This window comes from Asterias rubens, chromosome 17 (assembly GCF_902459465.1).
Source record: "Asterias rubens chromosome 17, eAstRub1.3, whole genome shotgun sequence".
Lineage (NCBI taxonomy): Eukaryota > Metazoa > Echinodermata > Asteroidea > Forcipulatida > Asteriidae > Asterias > Asterias rubens.
This window is the reverse complement of record NC_047078.1, coordinates 4,939,514-4,966,870: the sequence shown is the minus strand read 5'-3', so window position 1 is coordinate 4,966,870 and position 27,357 is coordinate 4,939,514. Positions and strand designations below refer to the sequence as shown.

The 27,357-nt window shown below is 38.6% G+C and overlaps 1 protein-coding gene across 1 annotated transcript; it reads right to left on the bottom strand.

Moving 5' to 3' along the window:
- Positions 1 to 1,298: 1,298 nt before the first annotated feature.
- Positions 1,299 to 27,357, bottom strand: LOC117301727 (potassium voltage-gated channel unc-103-like). Its single transcript, XM_033785754.1, has 9 exons — positions 27,337 to 27,357; positions 25,085 to 25,546; positions 22,855 to 23,094; positions 15,389 to 15,539; positions 12,445 to 12,653; positions 8,230 to 8,482; positions 7,297 to 7,490; positions 6,240 to 6,531; positions 1,299 to 5,549 (listed from the first exon to the last, which is right to left on the bottom strand). Exons 1-9 carry the CDS (start codon positions 27,355 to 27,357, stop codon positions 4,483 to 4,485), a joined length of 2,889 nt encoding a protein of 962 aa, XP_033641645.1. The 3' UTR covers positions 1,299 to 4,482.

Here is a 27,357-nt window from a genome sequence, read left to right as displayed (position 1 = left end):
TTTTTTCATGACATTGTTTTACTCATTTATCCAAAACTACAGCACCTCAGCAACTAATAATTTAAGGTACACTTTCTACTATCATTATCTTCAAAGGTTTAATGTAAATATGTGGACATTGTGTGTTGTGTTACAAAAAGTACCCAAATCCTTTAAGGTAAAATCTTAAAATCTTCTTAATCCTGGAGAAGGCTCGCTAATCGCAATTTAAAAACAAAACAAAACAAAATTCTGCTCAATCGGCGTAACTTTTGACAAACAACACTAAGTCCACTTTTGGCACCATATTATATAGTCACCCTAACTAGGAGTTTATCAAAGCAACCTGCATCTCAAAAGGAGCTCATGAAGAAATAAACAAATTGTTGATGTGGAATGTTTGGTTTAGGCAACACTTTATACACAGCATCACTTGCTTCATCAAACTTATAATGAACACTATAGTAACCTTGTCACATTTGGCAAAGTTTCAGCTTCAATTTTCCTGATACCCTCTTTGAAACAAGATAATGTACAGCATCAATAACATTGAATAGGCTCAAGCCCTTTGCAAGAGGAATTGCCGAAATCAATACGTGTTTCAAAAATCAGTTTGTGAATGTTAACACAAAATAATGTTATAACCGTTATTTTCTGAAAATAAATACTCAATGCGTTTTCCTATCTTTAAATTCCTCACAAGCCCCCTTGGTAAATTCTGAGTTAGACAAAATACTGAATCTATAAAGAAAACAATTGTAAAAAATAACCCTGTTTATCCATTCTTATATTACGCCAAAAACAGTTCTAGTTGAACAAAGCTGTATACCTTTAATAATCCCTGGAACCTAATGAACTGTCTCAGTTTTCACAGCAACACAAATAAACTAAATTAAGAAAAACACTTGAACTCTTTATATACATCCTTAGAGTACAATAATGAGAGTTAATTTCTTTCATTAAAAAATGATTGATTGTTCACTTGAAGTCATACTCTCTGATAATCTTTTTCTAGGGCCAGGATAATAAGTCTGTTTTTTAAAGGAACACGTTGCCTTGGATCGGACGAGTTGGTGTACAAAAAGAGTTTGTAACCGTTTGTTATAAAATGCATATGATTGGAAAGATGTTTTAAAAGTAGAATACAATGATCCACACAAATTTGCCTCGAAATATTGCGTGGTTTTCCTTTTACTTTGCGAACTAACATGGTCGGCCATTTATAAATGGCCGACCGTGCTTGTCGACGAGGTAAAAGGAAAACCGTGCACTTTCGAGGCATGTTTGTGTGGATCATTGTATTCTACTTTTACAACATCTTTCTAACCATATGCATTATATAACAAACGGTTACAAACGCTTTTTATAAAAGGCAACGTGTTCCTTTAAATTCAACTGACACTTCAATCCATTTCTAGTTGTTAATGCTGGAGGCTCTCTAAAACAAAATCAAATTTCAAAACGATAACGAAACGTTTTCTGTACAACAATTTATGATACATTTTCGTTGGTAATCTACCCAAATGCTGGAAATAACTTCTAATGTGTAGGCCTACTATTAAAAAAGGGGAACAAATTAAACAACAATTTTAACAGCAGAATAAGCTAAGAAAAGTTGACAGTACAAAAAATAGTATTATAAATAGTGGAAATGATTTCTCGTTTGTATCCGAACAACTGTTTCCAAACGTTCTTAAAACCTTCCTTTCAAACCCAGTTTTAGGTTTGTATGCCCGTTTGTACTACTGGCAACAACTTCGCAATCCCCTTTTTAAGGCTTATAAAAGTATATAATTATTTACAGGGGTTTACAATTAACTGCTTGATAATTCCCCCTGTTGCCCCTTGCAGACGTAGAACTTTTTTACAAATCTTATGGGTGATGTCAACTTACACAACCCGGAAACCTTTACGTGTACAAGTATTTTGTTTCAAATTGTAAGACGATTTAGAACTATTTATCTGTTGGACTAAAAGGATGCAGCAGCAGTTAGCTTTCTGAAATTAATTATATACATGCCTTGCAAGAGAATAAGATCGGAACCGAAAGCTCCAACTTTGAGGGGAAAGTTGTGTATGAATGAAAGGAAGACATTCTCAACGAACCATTAGTTGTTATCAAGTATACCCTAAAACGTTACATTTTAAAACGTTACACTTTAAAGCGAAACGTTATTTTAGTGGATTCGAATCCCTCTACTTTCAGGACATAGAATGCACTAAATACCAAACACCAGTTTAAGGTTTCAACGAAATGGTTATTATTTATCCTGATGCAAATAAGGACTGTCCAGTCCTCTACTTTTTGAGGAACTAACACATAACTTGTTTGTTAGATGTATACTATGTACATGTGAATGCAGACAACCATCCTAACTATGTATAATTCGGTCACCAAGTTGTCTTTTAACCTGCAACAAACTTTCCTATGCATTGCTTCTTCTTGTTCCAAATTGTCATCATAAAAAAACAATCCAACCATACCAGAAAGTGATTTCTGATAGCCGGCAATTGTTTAAATTTTATTTTGCAGTAATGGTCAGCATTTGCAAAGATTAGAGCAATTGTATCTAAAACAAACTTGTTCTAAGGTTAGATGTTTCGTATACAAAATTATTCTCAATACTGCAGGGAAATTAAGAACTGATTGAAAATTAATGATGTAAATTTTTCAATGAAATTATCCTTCGTTTGATCGTTTCGTAAACAATTCTTTCAAACAGAAAAAAAAATTATGCTTTCTTAAATTCCAATATTCAAAGGAAAACATCCAGAGTTGTGTCTGTATTTGGTTTTGGAAAAAGTATAAATTTGTTTACTGTCTTGTTATCAGAGGTAAAAATAAACCTCTGATCAATTTACATTTACGAGAAAAGAAGGGTTGAACATTGACAATGTCCAATTATGTTTCTTTGTTTCAGCCTCCTACGTACAACTTAAATTGTTTTCCGATTTGTGTTCATTTGCACACACACTTCCACACATATGTATAAAAAAAGCTGTCACTTTATAAAAAAGTCTAAATATTATTGTTTTGCTTTCAAGTTTTAAACTTTGCCACCATGTGTGACAATGCTTGGTTTCAAATATATACAAATATTACATTGGTGTACCTCTTACAAAAAAAATCCTACATTATCGCATCAATGTTAAAATACAAAAGCAGTTTATAAATCCACTACTTTTTGTGTGTGCTGTATTTAAAGCTCATTGCTGCTTGTGAATAAATGAATACATTATTACAAACTAAAATGACTGGTGATACTCTAAATGTCTTCCTTGTATTATTCCGTTAACAGATTTTGCTACACCACTTTGGAAGAGAATCATTGCTGTAAAAGTCCAAAAAAAAAAAAAAAACGAATAATAATACATATATTTATCAAGTAGTAAGCCGCAAGGGAAACTGACTGGGTAAAGTTTGAATGATTTTGGGTTGAGCAAACAACTAACTAAATCTTACTACATCAAACCTTTACCAATCGGTATCAGCCATTTTCAAAAACTTAGTTAAACAAAAATTAAGTAGGTCATAATAATTGTCATGTTTTATTGTCAGTCAGTAGAGCCAAACAGTCGGCATGTTAAGAGAAGGTCCTTGGTTGGTTCGGTAGTCCAGTCAGTAAAACAAATCAGTTGTAAGATTGTTCTGTCGTCTATATTTTGTGAATCTCTCCTTTCCACCTGTCATGATGTCGACGTCGTTGTTTCGTGTCCTGAATGTCCGTTATTGTCAATGTCCTTTGTCACTCTCTCTACCTGTTTGAAAGAGGTAGCACAAACCGAAAACCCTGTCCAGTTAGTCAATTGTCGTCGGTCGTTGATGAGAGATTGGTCTCCGTCAATTGTCTATCAAAAAAAAAAAAAAAAAAAAAAAAAAAAACTGTTGATTATACGTTGAACAATCAACTTGATACAAAACTTTACTCAGTTTGTTTAGGCGTTTGTCTCTATAGTGAGCCTTGAACAGATGTTCAACTTTTCAGTCCTTTAAAAGCAAACTGCTTTGAAAGTAAGAAATGTGGTAACCGTTAGATTGTCTGCAGAGCCATCAATGTCACCAAACTCATCCACTGAATGACGTGCCCTCTTCATCTCAAATTCGTTGAATTTATTATTTGATTATTGTCCAAGAAATAGTCTGTCACTCAGTCAACTGATGCCATTCACCAGAAATCCAGTTCATATTTTCTGTAACGAACAGGTGGAAGTAAAAAAAAATATAAAAAAATAACAATAATTCATTGTTGAATCAAATAAATCAGATGAAACAAAAAACATTGTGCATTTTGTTTTGTAGAACTATGGAAAATCAAAACACACATACAACTGTGCGTGACATAATATGAATGTGTAAATCAGTATGCAAATGTGGTACAGTATGGTAGATCAAACCAACCATTCGTATAATTGCAAGATTGTGTGAAAACAATACATCATTGTGCAAACCTATGCTAATTATGCAAATATTCAAATGAATATTCATCAGCTGATTCCAAAACCTTAACACGATGACGTCGAGGACACCCTGGTGCCACCTGTTTCTTCCCCGCGCCTCTCCAGCCAAATAACCTCACCGCTCTCATCGGGTCCTTTTACAGGCGGAAATGAAAGGACAGGCGCTCTCGTATTGGGCGATCGGTTGCCCATGGACACTCGTCCTGGCATGGCAAAGGGTCTCCCGTTCCCGCGAGATCTCCCCGGTCCACGCTGGTAGAACTTATCCCTCCCTACTTTCTTAGACCGGAGATGGGGCAGTTTCTCTGTAGACCCCTCTTGCTGCTTGGGATCCTGGGGAGGATGCGATGAGGAAGTGACGACTACATTCTTGGATTGCTCAGTTCTGGAATCCTCTTCCGGAGAGGCACCACTTAAAGAGTTCGCCATCGGTTCGTTGATAACGTCCAACTCTATCAGAGGATGGTCCGTGTGGTTCGTCGGTTTACCCGCTTGCATTTTATCCCTCTTTTGCTCTTTCCCGGTTAGACTAATAGTAGGATCACTGCTTGTGCCCACACCGGCTGGAGCTAGTACAACATCTATGTGTCTGCCCCCTCCTGGGCGAGAAGCCATATTCAACACAGGGTTGGAAGCAGATTGCATGCCACGTCTGGTCTCTCGATCCCCACTGATAGGTGGGTGAGCCTTCCCTAGGAGACACTCAATGATAGCTGCTTTCTGCTCGTCGAATTTCCTCTCGATCTCCCCGAGCTGCTTATACAACCCGTCAATCCGAAAGTGGATGGCATTGTTGTCGACGAAACACCCTAAGTTATTGTTGTCAAGGTCAATGGAAGAAGCCTTGGCGTTCAGCCGATTCAACGAGGAAGTAACAGCGCCCTCTGGGGCCTCCCGGTTGCCGAGTTCTGACGATGGGGGCGTGGCCTCATCGTTTCTTGTGTCTCTGAGGGGGCATGAGCGATGTAGGTTTCTTTGGTCTGTTGATGTCTTGCCGGTAGTGCGTAATGGTTCGGTGTAATGTCGGTATTTTCTTCGCATGAGAGGAACATTTTGATCATCTCCGTCTTCATCGTCATCCTGCTCGTTTGTTTCCACGGAAACCAATGTATCTAAACATGAGAAATAAGGACACCATTTTTAAAAGTCTTAACGACACTGCAGCCAATTTCACGAAACGCTAGGATCAATCCTATCTCGAGTTAGGACCAGTAACCCATCCTAACAAAGGATGAGTTAAATGCGTCCTACGATTCGGATACGGAACTGAACCCGTCCTAAGTCATAAGATTGATCCTAAGTTAGGAAGAGTTTGGTGAAATTGACATTTTTTTGTTAGCATAAAACTTACTTGGCTACAAGCAACGGTTAGCTGTTGAGAATATAAAACGTTGTGAGAAACGGATTCCTCTGAATATAGTTTTTGAGAAAGGTAATGTTCTCACCCACCTAATGAAATACTTTAGGCTAGAAGTCTTTTGTTAGTTTTTTTTCTTGCAACTTCGATAACAAATGGTTAGAAATTTTTAGAGCTATGAAAAAAACAACCGTAAATGCCTTGATGACCAGGGCAAAATTTCAAAAAGTCTGTGAGCATAAAAACTTGCTAAGAACAAAACAAAATCATGCTTATCATAAACTGGTTATCCAGCCACATTTCAATGAAGTAAACATTGTTCACAACTGATGCCCGCACTCATACAATGCTTGGTAAAGGAATTTGCTGATCACTAAATTTCTGCTTACCAACTTTATAAAATCGGGCCTTGTGTCAACTGAACGTGTCACTAAGAATGGCTTACCAAATTTGCCGGGTTTCTTTTTCCATTTGCCACTCTGGAATGAGAAGAGCGAATCTCTGATCTTGCTGCCATCCGACCCCCGTTTACTGCTCTCAGACCCCGTCTTGGATGCCACAGTCTCTGTGCTCGGACACGGTGTCAGCGTGACCCTACTCCTCTGCTCGGACTTCATCTTGCGGGCCGCTTGAGCTGCGGCGACTACGGCCGAGAAGCGCCGGTTGAGGACGGTCTTGGCCCCCGGCCAGTGGTTGACCTTTGGAGCTATGTCTGGAATTATTTTATCCAACTCGGTCTACACAAAGAAGAAGAGTTTGATATAATGGTTTGCAATAATGACATTTTGTTTAAGAACACGTTTAATTTTGTGAAAACAGTGTGAAACCCTTCAAGTTCTATAATGTTTTTTTTCATTGGCTCTAGCCACACACACCATGTCTTCTGGTCATATATTTTTGTTTTGCAATAACAAACCTTTTGTTTAAGCAAGTCAATGATTCCATAATAGAGACCCTATTTTAGTGAAACTGGGTCAAATTTCATATACAAGCACAACAAGAAGCACTATGCATAACCAACTTGCGCTTACCAAAATAAGGTTAAACGCCACAATACCATGTCACAAGTAACATGCTTTGAGCAGAAATTTTGCATTATAAAACGCACTTTATGCTTGTCATTGCACAGATAATGCTTACATACATATTATGAGCTAATGCAATTGGAACCTGGGACCCATTTCATAAAGCCTGTAAGCACACAAATTGTCTTAACATGAACTTTCTTCCTTGATAAAAAAACAAGATTGCCAACCAAATATTAATTTGTTGCATATTGCTTGTTACTGGCATTCAGCTGTTGTTTTCTTATCCTGAAAATCACGTGAAAAGTTGGTTGGAAATCCCGTTTTTTTTTATTAGGGAAGACATTTCATGCTAACAAATGTGTGTGCTTAGAGGCTTTATGAAATTGGGCCCAGATCTAAAAAGAAGAACCCTGCAGTCAACTGAGAGTCTTCTGCTCTTTCTCTCTGCTCTTTTTCCCCACATATTTTACTCACATCTCTCATGTCTATTGTAACTTCAACCTTCTCTGCAAAGTGCTGTCGAAAATCTGGATACATTGTGATGACATCCATAAGGTCTTCTCGATACAGGGTCAATAGGTCACAGTAGGTCAATGCCCTGACTGTACCCTTCGACCTTCCAACCAGAGGTCGCTGGCAGAAGTTCTCTCCAACAACATCTCCCTTGCCTTTTTCGGAAGGAAACAAGCATTATAATGTTAGGAAACCTTTTCATATGAAACGGAAAGAGCTGAGATAAAGCAGATTACAATTATTTATAGGAAAAAAGTTAAAATAAACGTTTGGAGATGACTCTTGAAATGTGAAATGGTGATGACTTGTTTGATGTGTATAATATAGGCAGATTGCTCCATAAAAAAAGAGCAACAAGTTATGTTTGAATCTATGCAAGGTGTGAAGGGTACGAATGAACTATAATATTAGTATAAGATTGCGGGTACAACCCTGTAAAATTGTTTTTGTTGTTGTTGAGGGGTTAAGTGATGCCTCTGAAAATATCTGGCTAATTAGCTTCAGTGGAGAATAAGTACAAGGCTGTACCCGCAAGCTTACTACTATTTATAGTTCATCTTAGGGCAGCAATTATTGAAAACTACGTTCACCATTATTTTTGTGAGGGATTACTACAGATTACAAGGGAGTCTTTGTTAGCAGAACTAAGCTTTCTAGTCTACTAGAAGTGTATGGAGTGAGTATAGATCTTTTAGGTAAGTTGGTTCACTTCAAAGACTGCATTAAAATGCTTTTAGGCAATTTCTTTGAAGGTACCCTTCATTCTAGTATTAAACTCATTATGCACTTTTCATGAAAGAGGACATTTTGTGAGAACACTTCAATTTTTTACATGAAATTTGTCATTATTGATTTTGTCTTCTATTCTGCCAGTGGGCCAAATTATTTTCTCACCCAATATTGCTAAGACGTCGTTCCCACGCAAAATCTCGAGTGACCCCCTAGATATGAAGTACATTTGATTCAGACTGTCCCCTCTGTGCAGTAGAATGTCCCCTGGGGCCGTGTGGGTGTTCTGGAACTTGACCGACAGCGCCCTCAAGCATCCGTGATTGACGCCTTTGAAGGCTGGCGACCCGTTGAGTAGGTTACGGTTGAGATGAAGCGAGATATCCGCTTGGAGGAAGTCCGGAAAGTCCTTCATGACCTTAAAAAAAAAAAAAAAAACACTTGAATATGAACTAAAGGGGAGGTACACGTTTGGTAATTACCCAAAACAAAATAATATCAACTTAAAAACTTACTTAATAACGAGCGTTGTAGAGCTGTTGATAGTATAAAACATTGTGAGAAACGACTACCTCTGAAGTATCGTAGTTTTTGAGAGAGAAGTAATTTCTCACTAGAGTAATAAAAACACTTCTAAGACTTTTATTTCTATCTGAGAGCACACAAATTCGTACAACAACATGGTATTTTTTCTTTCATAGTTTTCTCGCAACTTCGATGGCCAATTGAGTGAAATTTTGTATAGGCTTGTTATTTTATGCTTATGATGGGATACACCAAGTGAGAACACTGGTTTTTGACAATAACCAAACGTGTACAGTGCCTTTAACTCGAAGTGATAGTGTATAGAAACTAAACAAAATGGACTCACGTTCCGACTGCAATTTACGCTTAGGGTCGAAACGTGTTATTGTCCGTAAGACACAGTGCATTGTTGTGGTAAAAAGTTTGCAACAGGAAGTTTTTGCATTTTCCTCAAAAATATCAGACTATGCGAATTGCAATGTTAGCTTTTTCATACCATTTTTACACACGAGCTTTTGAACAGTTTGGTTTTAATTATTCAACAACATTGCGAACGAGGGCTATTGAATGACATGTTTTGTCAGTTTCTGTGCAACTTATAAGTGCTGTTTATTATCGTTCTTAATAATAAATACAGTTTGGTTTTATTAATGAACGTTCGCAGCCTTAGTAACAGTATCACAAATCAGTAAACGCCACGGAATTCACACAGCCGGTTCAACAACTAAGAAAACATATTTGTTTAGGCTGCGCATCACTATAAGTGTTAAAGATCTAAGTGTTAAATCCCGATGAGGGACACTTAATTATTTTATTTTTTCAAACTTTGGAGTTAGACAAGATGACTTTTGTTTGGATTTGAGATTTCCAATTAGAGTCCTGAGCGATATGGCAGAGACTCATTGCTTTTTATTTCACCCTACGGGACGTATATGATATCCACACCTGAAACAAAATATCTCTACGTCTCTAAAAATTAATTAATTTTTACATCTTGTTTTCCCTTTTGTACTTTGCGTGTAACTTCTTAGAAAGAAGTGCCTGTTTTTTTTTTCTCGTGTTCTTTTACTTTGCGTGCAAATGTTTGATTTTTTTTCTCGCCCATTTTGATTCGTGACTTCTTGAATTAAACGGATGAACACAGCATTAGTGTGAGAGAGATTACCATTGCATAATGTGGTTTTAAAGGCTAATTCATAAATACCTCAGAAAGTTTCGCTATTCCTATTTGTGGAGAGCACGTCACGTGGATGTGTATAAACCTTTGTTTATGACCAGTAAAAATTGATAAAACATGGGCGTGACACGCGAGTTTGCACCTGGGCTTATAAGACAGTTTCTTCATTCCTATTGGTCGAGAGCAACGGCCGAGACAGTTGCGCCACATCACGCGATACGCGCGACGCGCACAGCACTCCCTTATAATGAGTTGTTTACCCGAGGGCTTTGACTGGGCCTTACCATTTCATAGCTGGAGGGGTGTAGTGTTGAAAGAAATCATTGAAAAATTAAAATGTTTGCATTTATTTTACTTTTTGACCATAAGTGTTGATGTTTTTTGGCCGAAAAGGTATTTATGAATGGGAATCAAAGTGTGTTGAATCGGTTTTCAACTAGTGGTTAAAACCCGCCGAGGCCTGGTTCTTTATAATTTACCTCGACTTCGTCTCGGTAAAATTATCAAGAACCAGGCGTCATTGGGATTAAACCACTAGTTGAAAACCTCTTCACCACACATTGATTCCATTATTATATGCCTTTGGTTTTTGGAACCTCTCGATTGTTGCAATCTTTTATAAATAATGTAGTTGATACACAATAACAAAACTAACATAACCGTTATTTTCATAACATCACTACTTTTTTTGTTATTACCCAAAGCTTCTAAGATCCACCACGCAAGAAGAACAATCCTCAGATTCAAATTTTGGGCAACACAACGGTTATATTATTTTTACATTACCACATTACTTTAAAGTAAAATGTTTCGCAAAAATGCTTTATGAGCTTCTACCCAAAATGTTGTTATTGCCACTCTTTTAAGAGTGATTTCCAAACGTATACCATCACTTTAACGTGCGTATGACTTCCTTAAATGTGTGGACAGTAAGTTTCGAAACTTGTTTCAAGGCGTCAAAGCATGATCATTCGATCGGAGGAACTAATATCCACACTTTCTCAAACAGAATTAAAGCACAGAAACTAACTCCACACACACGCAGACAGTCAGTTTTCATAAGTATCACATAACAGAATGGCTAAACCCTCTGACATTTTTAAATTCATATCATGTGCTCCACGGTGCCCGAAGTGTTGGCTTAACATTTGGAAGATATACACCAAGCCACCGAGCCTGCATCGATTCCCGCGAACCCACGCTAGGGTGGTTAACCGGACATCACCCGCCAAAATAACACAGCCATGGCGAGATCCAAGGTGTCTTGGCTAAATGGTGATTCAGGGGTGTTAGTTCCATTTGGACAAATTAAAGGGGTGTTAATGGGCCTGGGTTGGGTGCTGAATTCGGCGCTTTATTTCTAACATCCTAATGGTACGAAGCCTAGATTTGTCACGGACTTTGGCATAATGAAAATACAAACTGCACCTCAGCAGTTAAAAACATTGGACACCTTTGGTAATTGTCAAAGACCAGTCTTCTCACTCGGTGTATCGCAACATATGCATAAAATAACAAACCTGTGACAATTTGAACTCAATTGGTCATCGAAGTTGCGAGATAATAATGAAAGAAAAAACACCCTCGTCGCATAGGTTGTGTGCTTTCAGATTCTTAATTTTGAGACGAGGTATCGAATTAAATTCAAATATTTTAGTGACAAATTTGTTTCTTAATAAGCTACGTCACTTCAGAGGGAGCCGTTTCTCACAACGTTTTATACTATCAACAGCTAGCCATTGCTTGTTACAAAATACGTTTTTATGCTATCAATTATTTTGAGTAATCCATAGTGTCCAGTGCCTTTAAGCGCGTCATCACTTTACGGTATTATCAGGCTTTTGCAAAACACAACGGTGTGGAATCCAGTGTGGCAGGAGAAAGTCCCCCCATCGGCGAACTGCACAAACTACTTCTGATAGCGCCCTCTTTTGAATCATCCTCCTTCAGCCCAAGTTAATTTCCCATGTGGGGGACAGAACATCCGAGGGACGTAGTCCCTGGGACAAGTCCGGCTCAAGTTCGCTGCCGCGTTTTTATAAAAACAAAAATGGCGTCAATATCATAGCCTTAGTTTGCTTGACAGATCGTGTTTTCGAAAGTGTCCGTATGGGATATCACTGCGAATGTGTCTCGGACGCTTTGGGTGTCGGCATACACTATCAGCAATGATATGATATAAAATTAACATTACTGTTTTGAAAAAAACAAAACGTAGCAAATTGCCTGCAATTCGACCCTAGCAGAGTCTTTCTCGAAGGCTAAATAAAAACAAGAGTCTTTATAATACAAAATACACATTAAATTTAAATTAAATATACACGAATCTGTAAACAAAAAAACTGTGAATCTACTTGCCGGGTAGAGTTTGTTCTTAGAGAACTGTCTTTCTTTATTCTACTACCGCGGAGTAGATTTATTGGATTATTGGGGAGACTTGCAGTTCTGAAAAGGACTGTCCTGCGTTTTAACTACTACCCGGGCGGAAGGTATAGACAATTGGCTTGGACTACTACTTTAGCTTATAGGATCGTTATTAACTGCACTACCGCGGAGTCAGTTCTTAAATTGGTCCCAACGTTTCGATTAGCTTCCCCTAGTCATCGTCAGGAGACTATTTACAAATCACTCATCATGTTCGTTTATGATAAAGGTCAGGACTCGAGACATAATCTCACCTCATCCACCTCCTGTAGATCGTTCCCATTTGAATAAACCCAGGCATGTTTGAAATACTCCTGTAAGCGTCGTCTTAGAGGATGCGGCACGTTATGAAACTTGACGAATTCCTTAACTAGTGTTAGCTGCTGGTGATACCTAGCCATACCTTCGTATAGACGCTCAATGATGGCCGTCATGTTACCGAAGATACAGGCGAACATGAGAGCTGTAGGTAAAAAGAAAGACGGACAAAATATAATAAGTAACTTTTTTCAAAATGGTTACCAACTTAAAATAATGTTATAGTAGCTTGACATGTTGACCTTAGCAGAGTCGTAATATCGAAGGCTAAATAACATGAGAACTTAATAGATACCAATAATAAAATAAGACCTTAATACACCAATGTGTGTTAGTATACAAATATTGACTGCTTCGAGTGCTATGGTTAAAACTATGACTCCCGAGGTGATCCCCGGAGCGTTCTATTTTAGAAAATAGAACGCTACGGGGATCATCGAGGGAGTCATATTTGTTAACCATTGCACGAGTAAAAGCAGTCAATATTTGTTTTATAACACCCCAAACATTTCTAAATACTGTACTATTATTATTAAGTTACAGACCTGAATGCTACAATCCACGGACACTTTTACTGTGCTGCATGTGTGTAGTGTCGTGCAATCCGAAATGGTTACAGACTATTACTTTATTATCCTCGTTCACGCCACAGACGTCTGGGTACTGCACGCCGTGCGCTAGTCTTCGGACTAGCGCATGGCAAACCGACGCACTATCACACGGCCGTCGTCTAGCAAAACTAAGACATGTCATGTGACGCGCTCTAAACCAATGAGCAGGCAGAAAACTTGCAAGGGGTGTTATAACACTGTATGCTCAGTACTTTCCCGAGATCTGTGAAGAACAAATCGTAGCCTTACTAGGGTGGGATTCGAACCCACGACCCTTGCAATCTATATCAGTGTCTTACCAACTAGACCACCGAGCTTGCCCGGTAGCAAGAAGCAGTTTGAATCCTGTGTTTAGATAGGAGCGGGTACTGCAACGGTTGAACAAAATGAAGGAGACAAAATATAATTAGCTGTTCTAAAATGCCAACCAAACAAGAGGACCTACGCTACAAATACAATAGCTTTTTAATGGCCTGACGTTTCGACCCTTGCAGAGTCTTTAAACCGAAGGCTATATAGTCCCAATGACCACTTAAACCTTAAGACAAAGACCCTGCTAATGTTAAGACGTCAGGCCTTAATGTTTTATTTTTTATTTTTATTTTATGAAATGAAGACAAAATTCCGGATAACGTTGCAGGATCTTCCAACCAAGGATCAATTCGTTTACTAAGGATCACCTAAATTGTCATTATTTTGAGCTAGTATTTGTGTCATATAGTGATGTTTGCTACTATTTAACGTAGTGTTCTGTATTAGTTTATCATCTCTAATTTTTGTATTATCGATTTTAGTTCCTCTGAATCCACGTATATACATAAATACATGTATGCCATTTGTTGGCGGGGTCTTGGAGGGCACAACGCTATGGTTTTTTGTTTATGTTTTTTTTTTTTTTTTTACTTTTGCCTTACCGAAAATGGGGGAAAAACAGTTTGTACTGCAAATGGACTGGAGCACTGATATTATAACGGGGTAATACCAATTTAATAAAAAATAACATAAAGTGAGGTCTTGATTACAAAGGCAAATGCTGCAAAGCAATATACACTTAACTCTAAATAACCAAAGAAACTCGCCAAAAACAAGTCAATAAACAAATATTTGACATCATCTGCATTAACTAAACATGGACATAAAACTAATCACTGCAAAACATTTATAAGCAATACTCGCGAGTGCCATCTCTAAATGTGGAATTACCACATTCAGTATAACAATCGACCAAAAGGATACTGACAACCATTTCGCCCATGGATTCAATTAGAGTAAAAACTAACAAAGATCATTGAATTAATATTGACTACACAATATCTTTATAACAAAAATCATTGTGTCCAACAGTACAACGCACTACAACGCCCCCCCCCCCGAAGCTAATTACTTCAGCGAAGGCATTAAACGTTAAATTTTATTGTACTTTCGCATGAATACGACATGACAAGATACAACGAGCAATTTGAGGAACATGTTGAGGGAAAACATACTTAGAATGCTTTTACTAATAGAGAAACTTGATTAACAGTCAATCGTAAACAGTGCCTATTTTTTAAATGCTTTGCTTTTTAAACACAGTGAAAACTGCTGGTAATTGTCAAACACTAGTCTTCACAGTTAGTGTATCTCAGCATATGCATACAATAGCAAACCTGTGAAAACTTGAGCTCAATCGGTCGTCGAAGTTACGAGATATTAATTAAAGAAAAAAAAAAACACTATTGTCGCACCATGGTCACACGAAGTTGTGTGCTTTCAGATGCTTGATTTCGAGATCTAAAATTCTAAATCTGAGGTCTCGAAATCAAACTCGTGGAAAATTACTTCTTTCTCAAATACTACGTTACTTCAAAGGGAGATGTTTCTCACAATAATTTATACTTTCAACCTCTCCCCATTACTTGTAATCATTATGACAATAATTATTTCGAGTAACTACCAATCGTGTCCACTTACGATGGCCCAAAGTGTGTGACTCGCCAATTTCATAAAGCTGTTGCAGATAAGGCTTCAAACCTTCTTTTGCCCAACACAAATTTAGTTGGGCACCAGTCACAACATGGTAGAATGTAATTTTAGCTTGTTTTCTTGTTTCTGTTGAGCAATTCTTGTATGTGCTCTATGAAATTGTACCCTGAGCTGTAGAACGAAACAATCACTGCATACCCCGAAATACAATCAGCGTTTTCATAATATGCAGATCAATATGCAAATCAGAAACTTTCAGCCAATCACCACTGTACATCAAAATCATGAGTTATGCAAAACTTACATCCAGCCAGCATCATGCATATAGCGAATAGCTTCTCTGCGTCTGTATTCGGCGCCACGTTACCGAAGCCCACTGTGGTTAAGATGGTCAGGGTGAAGTATAGTGACGTCACGTATTTAGATTGAGGGGAGGGGCCTCCTGTATCGTCTCCCTGCATCGTCACAGAAAACAAAATATCAATAAGATTAAGTTAAGGTGGTGTCCTTGGAAGCAGTTGGGATTGGTTGTGTTTTGTTTATGCGAGGTCTACAATCACAGCAAACAGTCCATTATTTGGCAAATACTCTTGTATGAATATAGGGTAAGAAAGCCAATCCGCACCTACCCCACCTCACCCACTATAACCCAACTCAACTCAACTCAACTTTAACCCCACTCAACCCCGATTTCATAGAGCTGCTTTAGAACTAAAAGATAGCAAATGCACATTTGCAACATTTGCCGTACCAGAACATCCCAGTACAATGTCAAATGAACAATTTTGACTGGTGTCCTGCTCATTTCTACTAAGCAGAAATTTGCTAAGCAATATATTCTGCTTATGTATCAGCAGCTCTATGGAATCGGGGACAGGACTTCGAAGTTTTGCCAAACACATTTTCACAAGTAATTAAACGGTGCAGTACTCAGTGACTCATGGGAGAAATGTTTATAATTTCTTTGCAACCGACGACGCTTGGCTAATTAAATTATCACGGCACTGTTTTGATATGCACTTAATAACAGTCACGGGCAATGTACGTTCCTTCCAATCATTTCATGTTTTTAATTCAAATATGCAATATTAAATTTTACGGAATGGTGAACGAGTGGAAATATAGCGTGCAAAAGCTTCGCTGGGCAATATTGCTCGCAGTATCAATATATGAAATATTGATAACTTGATTCGTGAGACCTTGGGATTAACGTAAATATAGAACATAACAAGTAGCACTTCAAGGCACTGGACACTCAGGGTAATTACTCAAAATAATTGTTAGCATAAAACCTTTAATACTTGGTAACGAGCAATGAAGAGCTGTTGATAGTATACAACATTGTGATAAACGACTCCCTCTGAAGTAACGTAGTTTTCGAGAAAGAATTAATTTTTCACTAAAGCGAGACCTCAGAGTTAGATGTTGAGGTCCCGAAATCAAGCATCTGAAAGCACAAAACTTTGTGTGACAAGGGTGTTTTTCTTCCATTATTATCTCTCAACTTCGATAACCAATTGACAGGTTTGTTATTTTGTGCATTTGTTGAGATACACCAAGAGAGAAGACTGGTCTTTGACAATTACCAAGGTGTAAGGGAGTGTAAGAGAAACACAATTGTTTAGTTTACTTGTTCATGTTCAGTAAACAAAACGAAACATAACATACATTAGTCGTGTGACGATGGAAGAACGAGCAAGGCGCTACCTTCCCCCATCAGACACCCACAGTACATTTTATTGAAAGCGTGCTTGTTTTTGATTTTCTTTAAAGGGGATCGTTGTCTTAATTAACTTTGGAACGTTCAGACTATTTATATAATAAAAACATTCTTAAACAAAACCAGACATATTTATTTCATTTTCAAAACGTGACCTTCGAATTACTTATCACATCACTGATTTGATGATTGAACAATATGTAATTTTTCTTAGTTTTTTTGTAGAGGCCTTTTCTGAATCTAACGGCTCTACTTTTATATGCGATAAACAAGTACAATCTGTAACAAACACAGATGAATAAAGCCATCTAAAATTAAAAACGTGCGTGCACAAGATTTCATAATTATTTCAAAATCCAAGGCTTCGTCAGGAACACAACAGAAATCGCATGAACAGCGGCTTCAAAGTAATTTTTTTGATTAAATTTTGATTAATATTTTCTTGATCCCATTCTACACGAAGGGTCAAGGACTAGTCTTTCTTCAAGGCGATATTCTCATTAAATTGTGAAAGCATTCTTTTTCCATATTGACAGGCGAACAATGGATGTATACCCGATGAAAGCTTGAGCGATGCAAAGATTGAATGGAATTAAATAAATCAACGGATTTTAACCTTTTATAATGAAACCCTTTCATAGTGCGAAAACCGCGTAAGATTTTCTCAATTGATCCAGTCGGATTTGATTCCACATCTGGCTTTATTGAACAACTGACGTCATCATGTCACCCCCCCCCCCCTCTTAACAAAAGGGTTTAGTGTAAAGCCCCACAATCTCTTCACAGATTATGAATGAATAAAGATACGAGTTTCTGTATCCGTGGAGTTAAAGGGATTATATCAACGGTTATTGGGACAGTAATTTTGTCATAATCCTCAAGTTCTGAAGAACAAGACACTACTACAGAAAAGAACCAAACTGTGAAAAGTTGTAAGGAATTTCTATTAGTGTATCTTAATCCGATTGCTACAGCCAATAAAACAACAGAAACAATATTAAATGCTTTTTTTCTCGGTGATTTTTAACTTTATCTTCAGCAACCATTCAAGTTGAATTGATTCATGTACACATAATTTTCGTTGATAACCAATCCTTCAGAGGGCTGTTAAAGCTGTGGCGTATCGTCAGTGCCCATACGATTCCCCGCCAATTTCAAATTTGCTTACGGTATTAGAGTTTTCACGAGTTTTATTGGAAGGTTCTTAAAATGTCTTGCCCATTCGTCCGTGTGACTATGTATTTTTCTTTTAAGACTTACGCCAGAGTGTATTTATAACAAAATTAAAGAAGGTTAAAACGGGAACTTGGCCAGAAGAGTCACTCAGGAAAATAAGGTGTACCCCTTTGTGCGCCCCCATTGTACCCCCAATGTTGCTCTAGTTTTGGCGCTGCTTGCAATAGGTGAGATAGTTGATGTAAAACACGCCTGGTGTGAACTGCAAGATAAACGACTGTGTCAACTCGACCGGGCGTATACACTAGACGCGTCGTAATATAAACTTTGCACAACGGTCACGGCCTGTAACTTTACAGTGATTCCGTCTATAAATATTTCAGCAGTTGACACACAAAGGAGGGATGATCATGTGTTGTCGTTTCGTCCGCACGGGGGAAAGTAGGTAATTATTGAACACTTACAGTAAAAGCTCTGAATTCTATACCTTTCTTTTCATTAATTATGAGTATTTATTTATTAATTGGGAACTTGGATTAAAAGAAGGCAGAAGAATAGGCGAATCTAAAATTTAAAAACAGACATGAAGTTAGTCTTAGATAAACTCTTCAATTCACCTGCATTTCGACTCATGGTTTGAATCTTACCTATCTGTAACTCGTTTGAAGTTTTGTGTTTTCAGGTCCTTATATTGATTTTTCCAATGCGGTGTTTTCCCCCAACATCTAAAAGCATTACGTTGTGTCCAATGTACACTAATTGTGCTTTAAATTAAATAATATGAACTGAAATATAAATGATAAATGTATAACCTGCTGAAAGAGGAGTCGTTGCAATGGTTGCTCATATACCTCAAGGTTTTTATTTTGTGTATTTTTATAATTTTGTTATGGGTTGTCAACCACCCACCAGTTCTTTTCAGAAACAACACTTCTAAAATGACATGATAACATGGTGTTACCGCAAACCGCATATCACACCATGCATAGTTTCAAACCCTACATTTTTTTTCCCCAGCCACTCCTAATTGCTAACGCTAGGTGAACGTCCAAGCCCCAGCGATGCTCGATTACCACCGAACGGCACTTTTCCCAACACGCAAATAAACCTCTACAAAATACCCTTATAAAAATGTCATAACATTCACCCGGCTGAGCCCCTAATTGGTTTACGTGTAATCGTGTTATCTGCGCAGCGGCACACATTTAATTTGGCGAATTTAAATAGAACCCATCGGGTAGAAGGATCAGTCTGGTACCGGGGGTCGGATGAGTTGATACCGCATTGCTTTTATAACCAAATAAGAAATTCTGGTTCTTCGTATGACTGATTATGCTATTGAATTTATGTTAGTTACGGTATAATAATGTCTACGTTTTAAAGGTGTGGTATCACAAGAGTTCATGAAATAGTGCACCTAGATTTGTATGAGGCACAGTGTGTATCAATTTTGAGAGCCGGCAAAATGATGTTTCAGAAATAATTACAGAATATTTCCAGGGAGTTTTTGATCGATAGCAAAGGGAGCAAGAAGTGATTTCTGAGGGGGGGGGGGGGGGGGGTAGTGGTATCCGGGGAGACGGGAGGTTGGGGGTACTTTATCCCATACATTTTGAACCAGGGTGTCTTTTAAATCATCACTCTTCAAGATTTCTCGATGATAACAAAAGTGCAGCAAAATCTTGAGGGAAAAAAAAGCAGGCAGGAGATGAGATCGAAATAAACAGCACTGTCTTCAAACACTGTTGTGATGTTCAATTCTGAAGCCTCACTTATGTCATATGGTGGCCAGTTAAAGGCTGTGGACACTATTGGTAGTTGCTAAAAAATAATTATTAGCATAAAAGTTTACTTGGTATTTAGTAGTGGGGAGCTGTTGATAGTATAAACAGTGTGAGAAACGGTTCCCTCTGAAGTAACGTAGTTTTCGAGAACAAAACAAGTAATTTTCAACGAATTTGATTTCCAGACCTCAGAATTAGGTTTTGAGGTCTCGAAGTCAAGCATATGAAAGCACACAACTTCGTGTGACAAGGGTGTTTTTTTTTCTTTCATTATTATCTCGCAACTTCGACGACCACTAAATGAGCTCAAATTTTTCACCGGTTTGTTATTTTATGCATAATGTGTTGAGATACACCAAGTGAAAAGACTGGTCTTTGACAATTACCAATAGTGTCCAGTGTCTTTAATGATAAAAAATAAGTGCGGCAAGATTTTGAAGAATAACAAACACACCAGAAGGTGAGATCGAAATAAATAGTCGATGTCTTCAAACATTATTATCGTGCTCAATAAATTTCTGAAGCCTCACTAATATATTAGGGTGGACAGTTAAAGGAACACGTTGCCTTGGATCGGTCGAGTTGGTCTTTGAAAAGCGTCCTGTAACCGTTTGTTATAAAATCGATATGGTTAGAAAGATGTTGTAAAAGTAGAATACAATGATCTACACAAATATGCCTCGAAATTGCGTGGTTTTCGTTTTATCTCGTCGACAAACACGGTCGGCCATTTATGGAAGGCAAAACTTTGACTCCCATAAATGGCCGACCGTGTAAGTTCGCGACGTAAAATGAAAACCGTGCCATTCTGAGTGATACTTGTGTGGATCAGTATATTCTACTTTTAAAACATCTTTCTAACCAAATGAATTTCGTAACAAACGGTTTCAAACGCTTTGTATAGACCAACTCGTCCGATCCAAGGCAACGTGTTCCTTTAAAACTATACGAGTAAGTCGTTAAGTACTAACAAACCGATCTCACAATGGCAAGTTTGACATACCGTCCACAACATCCTTACTCGGGAACTATAGGTTCGCTCTATGGTTTCTTTCTCTCTGGACCCTGGTTCGAATCTTTTCATTGATCGGAGCCTTACGTATGGATTGGTTATATACTTTTGAGTTGGCGCTGGTGCATATATGAGCATTGCCGCATTTTGATGAGCATAGTACAAAAATAATAAAATCTGCGACACTATACATGGTTCTGTTTACGCCTCGTCTGTAATAAGCCGCACATTAAAACAGGTGTAGGTATACACAGCAATTGAGATAACATCAACCCCTTGTCTCAATACTAGAAACATGAACCCCCCTGTTTGTTAAAACAAGACCGACAAATTCAGGCTAGAATTCAGCTGCAGGATCGTGTTGCTCTATTCCTGCACATCTCCGAACGTGTCATAATAACTCGGGCATATCCCAACGTGGTTCGCACTGTTAAGTGTTGTTGTGTTTCAACACCTGAATGTGTCCAGAGTAAGACTATTCTTATCTTGAGTTAGGACGAGCTATACTCACTTAGGACTAGACTTAAGATGTTGATACCCCCTAGTTATAGTCCTAAGTTAAGGACTGGTCCTAAGTTTTTGTGAAATCAACCGCTGGCCTGAGCCAATTTTGCAAAAGTTTACGCAACTACGTGAACCCACTAACCCTTGTGCAAAATGTATTGCGTTAGTGGTGCACAGTTTACGCACTGTGAATGTTTTTGTTACTTCGGTAATAATAAAAAAAAAAAACATCTTCAATTTTTCTTTATAAATTGGGAGGCTTATCATTCTAACGTGCTGAATTAACTTTAAGATAAGTCTTACGCGTATTTTGACAAAACAGTGACACGTTTAGTTACGAGAGTTTGTTTCCTTTAAACGTACAACAATAAGGTGGTCCACAAAAAGCAATGTGCTAACTGCAGTGTAAACTTTTCTCCTTTTTAAAAAAATAAATTGCCAAAAACTGGTTGCCTGTGACAGTGACAAAACCGAAAGACCCAACCATTACCCAATTCAAACTACACAAGGAAATGTTTGTTCACGATGCCCTGTATAGTAAAGTACATAACCACTAATGACTGTCACATTGACTGTGTTCGTCCAACCTCCACCTCACCCCGCCCCCCGCCAGTTCTCCGCTCCAATAACGTCTCAAGACTGAGCAACGTGTCTCGCTCTTTACTTCCTATATATAGGAAGTGAATACACCTGTGCGTTTAAGTCTCTTGTGATCGTAGTTGTAGACTTTTTTTTAAATGTCAAATCGATTCTGATCGTCTTAAGTGGGAGGCACGCTGGGGGTAATGGATTATCCTCCTACAATAATTCTGCAAATCGCCTACAACACACACTGTGAACTCGTTGGAGTATCAGTCCTCCGGGGATGCCATATTAAAGACACTGGGCACTAATGGTAATTGTCAAAGACCAGTCTTCTCACTCGGTGTCTATATCAACATATGCATACAAACACAAACCTGTGAAAATTTGAGCTCAATTGGTGGTCTAAGCTGCGAGATAATAATGATAGAAAAAACACCCTTGTCAGACGAAGTTGTGTGCTTTCAGATGCTTGATTTCGAGACCTCAAATTATAAATCTGAGGTCTCGAAATCAAATTCGTGGAAAATTACTTCTTTCTCGAAAACTACGTTACTTCAGAGCGAGCCATTTCTCAAAATGTTTCATACTGTCAACCTCTCCCCATTACTCATTACCAATTATGCTATTGATACAGGTTTTATGCTATTGATACAGGGTTCGAGACAAGAAAACCCTTTGTTCGAGTGTGAGACTTTTGAGGACGCTAGGTGGCAGCAGACGTACCTGGTAAACCCATTGTTCTTTGCAATGTGATCATGCTAAACAAGATGTAAACCCTAGGGTGGATTTCACAAAGAGTTATTAGGACAAGTCTTTTCTCGGGTTAGAACGAGTTACTCGTCCTAATTTAGGACAAGCTTTTAAGTAAAAAAAAACAAAAAACAAAAACTGGACTAGTCCTAAGTTAGGAATATCTTTGTGAAGTCGACCTCTGGTAAGTCTGCTGCCACCTATCGTTCAAAAGTCTCCAAATAGTAACATAAACTCACCCTATATGTTTCATTAACGTCTCTAGATAATTGATTGAGCCATCCATACTCTTTAGACCTCTCTCTTTCCCCTATAGAGTACCAACAACACGCCATCCAATGAGCTACTAGAGTAAAGGCACACATCAAGAGACATATAACGGCCGGAGCGTACTGGGAATACTGGTCAAGGCGACGGGCTACGCGTAGAAGACGCAGCAGGCGGGCTGACTTGAGGAGGCCCATGGTCGTTGTGGTTTTCTGTTGAAAAAGAAGAGTGCAAACAATAGTTAACGGCCCGGGCCCAATTTCATAGCGCTGCTTAGCGGCCGGTTTTGTGCTTAATGTGCAATTTCTATTTCATAGCACTGCTAACCGTAAGCACACGAAAAGGCATGCTAACCTTCCGATGCTTACGGCACGAACTATATGTCACAAAGCAAATCCACGGTAAACACGCAATATGGCCGACAACTTTTTCTGCTAACCTGTGAAATACGCTAAGGCTTAAGCAGATTTTTCTGCTACAGTTAGCACGCAATAATTTGCTTACCGTTAAGCAGCGCTATGAAATTGGGCCTAAATGTTTAGACCCTGGCAGAGTCTTTCTCGAAGACTGGATGACAACACGTCAACCCAAAAAGGTATTGGAGAGCCCAAAATATCAGTTTAGTTTATCTCTTGAGATAATAAGATCACACTTATTGAAACGACCAGTTGAGAAAAACCCTGGGCCCAATTTCATAGAGCTGCTAAGCACAAAAACTTTCTTAGCATGATATGTCTCCCTTGATAAAAACAGGATTACCAACCAAATTTACTTTTGTTTTGCATATCCTGACAATCACGTGGAAATATGGTTGGCAATCCTTTTTTTATCAAGGAAGAAATTTCATGCTAAGCAAATTGTTGTGCTTAGCAGCTCTATGAAATAGGGCCCAGGTTCTTTTCACAGTTATAAACAAAACCGTCATTGTCTATGGCCAATGATATGTCGAGCTGTTATTGCCAGTGGCTATAATTTTATGGCCTGTGGTTATATGGCCAGTGTCGTCTAATATGACTATTGGTTATGACCATTGAATATTATGTTGAGTGTGTATGGCCAGTGATGGCTAGAATTTGTCATAATGGTTATATTGTCAAAATCGCTAAACTAATGTGCATTTTTGAACATTCTTCTTGATTTGGACAGTCTGAAGACATACACATTTCTTTTATGCCTAATAAAAACAATCACAAGTATTCTCAATTGGGATATACTTGTACACAGATTGGAACCTACTTCTCGAAATAAAGATACCATGCGTGCATTAGTTTCTGTTTTGGGATTCTCTGTTTACCTCGTCATATGCAACCACAAAGACGAATAGCGGCCAACATGCAAACTGTTAACCAGGAGCTGGTTACCTATTTAAACTTATAATCAGTAGCGTATAATCGTAACCACTTGTGCCAATCTTTTGCCAAAACTCTCCCTTCATCAGTCCTAAAGCGCCTCTTGCCACAGAGGTATGATAGTGGTTACCAACTTAGGAACTCCGGACTTCTGGGTCAGTTTAAATGCCGAACAGAGCGCTATAGAAAGAGCCCTCTCCCTCACCTCACACGCCTTTTTAACAACTGAATTGCAATAGAATGCAGCTTTTTATGCGCCCTTTGACTGTGCCAGCAATATTGTGCCAGCAATATTGTGCCAGCAATATCCAGGTTTTTTTTTCCTCGCAACTTTCAGAACAATTTATTTTATACATTGTAAATATTTGGCTCTCCTTAATCAATTATTTCTTAAATAATGTGAAATAGTGTGATTTTTTCTTATTTTTTAATCTCTGTATATTTTCCTGTAATTCGACCTCCGGTCGCCATGGGAATTTGTTTTTAAAATAATAAACCAATTATGAATGAATGAATGAATGAAAAGTGAACAGGGAACTGCATAACTATTTTTTTCTTTTTACCTCCTCATTTGCAACTACAAAGAGGCACAAACGTAAATTGTGAACGTACCAGGAGCTGTGTACATATTGAACCCCTGACGTACAGTGACATAGGAAATACATTTCATTGCTGTTTCTTTTGTATTTACCTCGTCATCTGCAACCACAAAGAGGATCAAGGTTAGAATCAAGTCGAATGGAATAGGGACCAAAACATAAACTGTGAACCAGGAGCAGCTGGTTACCTATTGGACCCTTAATTCAATGAAGCGGGGGTGAAAAGGGAACTGCTTATTTTTGTTTTTGTTTACCTCGTCATTTGCAACCACGAAGAGGATCAAGTCGAATGGAATAGCGGCCAATACGTCAATGACAAACCACCCCTTCAGGTAGTGCTTAGCGATCTTAGGCGGGTCGGACACCACCTCCCCTTTGACGTCATCAATGAAAGTGGTCCTAAAATTGATGAAGATGTCCACAATGAACATGACGTCTACAATCAGGTCCAGTACGACCAGGGGTTCCGAGTAGCTGGATTTGAGCCCCTCCCCCGCCCGTGTTTCGGCTTCCTTGTTGAGTTTCGCCCGTCGCTCGTCATCGTTGAGCAGGAAAGCAGCTGCGTACGGCGTGAAGATTGCCGTGTAGACCACTAGGAGCAGTACGAACCAATCCCAGACAGCTTTAAATGGGGAGTAATGGAGGATGGTGTAGTTGTGGAGTTTGCGAGTGCGGAGTTTCTTGTGGTTGATCTCGTCCGAGGTGAGTCGAATCACCTGAGAACACAGAAAAAAGGGAAAGAAAAGAAAATAAAGTTAGCTGCATGCTGAAAAACTGCTTACCAACTAAGGGTTATAACGTGTGACTAATCTACGCGGGAGATTTATTGACAAGAGAGGGCGCCATGTATGTGTGTACAAGATGCTTTGGCACAATATGCAGCCAATCAAACCAGGAACACCATGACTTACCCTTTGCTTTTCGATAAGTGCACTTTTACGTTCGTTACACAGCACACGTGACCAACAGCTTTACGTCCCATCCGAAGGACGAAGCATCTTGATAAAGTGTATTGCTAAGGACACAGGTGTCACGACTGGGACTTGAACCCCCACTCTGCTGATCAGAAACACCAGACCTCGAGTCCGGTGGTCTTATCCGCTCGGCCAAGACACGCTGAAACATCTCCTCAGATACGAACTTTTTTTTTAATTTTTTTTTTATGAGTAATGCATTGATCAATATAGCACCCGACAGCATGACAGTCTATTATTACATAATTATATGCATTTCATGCACATCTATATTTCTTTAATTTCGGCTTTACTGTTTACAAACAACAATGACAATATGTAGCCTAAACAGTAAAAAGAAAAGCAAATCATACTCGGAAACCCTTTTAGTTTGAAACACATTATATCCCAGTCCTATATAGCGCACGAATCTACCAAGACTTCCGGACCTTGGTTATTGCAGTGACGGATTATAAAACCCAATTTTGTAGCACCTTATAAGGGTTTAAAGGCGCTACGGCGCATTCAGCAGCCACAGCCGGGAACACCGGGGCGAAACCTTTCTTTTTTTCGATAAGTGCACTGGGTTATTTTACATGCGTTACACAACACATGGGACCAACGGCTTTACGTCCCATCCGAAGGACATTATCACAATGTATTATTTGTTTTAGTGTTTAGAATGTCTGGAATGATTAACAGAACAAGCAACATTTTCGATAAATTGGGTCACCATGTCACACATGAGTTACTTTGTATTTTGTGATTCATAGTTCTGCCTCTTTTTGTCAAAACTAGTAATAATAATCCTTGGCAAATTGAAAATCGGTCAGTACAGATTGGGGATTTACTCCCAGGCATGAAACACGTCATCATTGCATCCATCTTCCTCTGCAAGTTAAGTCGGTAAAGATTAACGAATGCAAAGATAGGTGAACATGAGAGGTGGACTTCAAATAAACCATTTTCACGAGACCTGCGGGTAATTCAGCTACAGGCGCCAATCCGCCAAATGATCCGAGCCTTCGCGTAGTCCCTCCAATTTAACCCTCGCGCCCGTGAGTATTAAAAGTAACAGAATCCAATCGGCTCAGGATTTGACGTAACTAAACCAAAACGGATCCCAGAGCTAACCAGCGATGGCGTGTGCAATCGAGTAATTCAAAACGCCTTGTAGCGACTTTTACTGCATGGCATATAAGCTCAGGCCTGGGATAATTTAACCTTCGAGCGCTGCAGTTTTTTTGTTTACCACCTTCATAGAATGAAAGTTTCAATGTTGTATACCTAAAGGGGATGGGTTTAGTGGGAGAGTAAATTAAATGAGCCGCGAGGTGGGACTGGGATTACGTTTCTACAATCATCCTACTGCATGGTAATTAGAGCATGTGCCTAAAAACCTATGAAGCACTTTAATAATTCATCGTGCACGGGAAAGCCGCCCACAAAATTCACGTTATAGGGTTCGAAAGGGTTGTGTTACCTTCTGTAGATCAGGCAATGTCACGAACCCTTACTCTCTGTAAATGATGACGTACGTAACAATAATTTACCCGTTGAAGTTTCAGCTTCAT

Bases quoted from the DNA above. Each gene is read 5' to 3' on its own strand.
- LOC117301727 (XM_033785754.1), bottom strand. From the start codon at position 27,357: ATGAAGCTGAAACTTCAACGG. The intron at 8,483-12,444 runs GTGAGATTATGT...TTTTTTTTTAAG, and splicing joins ATCTACAGGAGGTGGATGAG to GTCATGAAGGACTTTCCGGA. The intron at 5,550-6,239 runs GTAAGCCATTCT...TCTCATGTTTAG, and splicing joins AAAGAAACCCGGCAAATTTG to ATACATTGGTTTCCGTGGAA.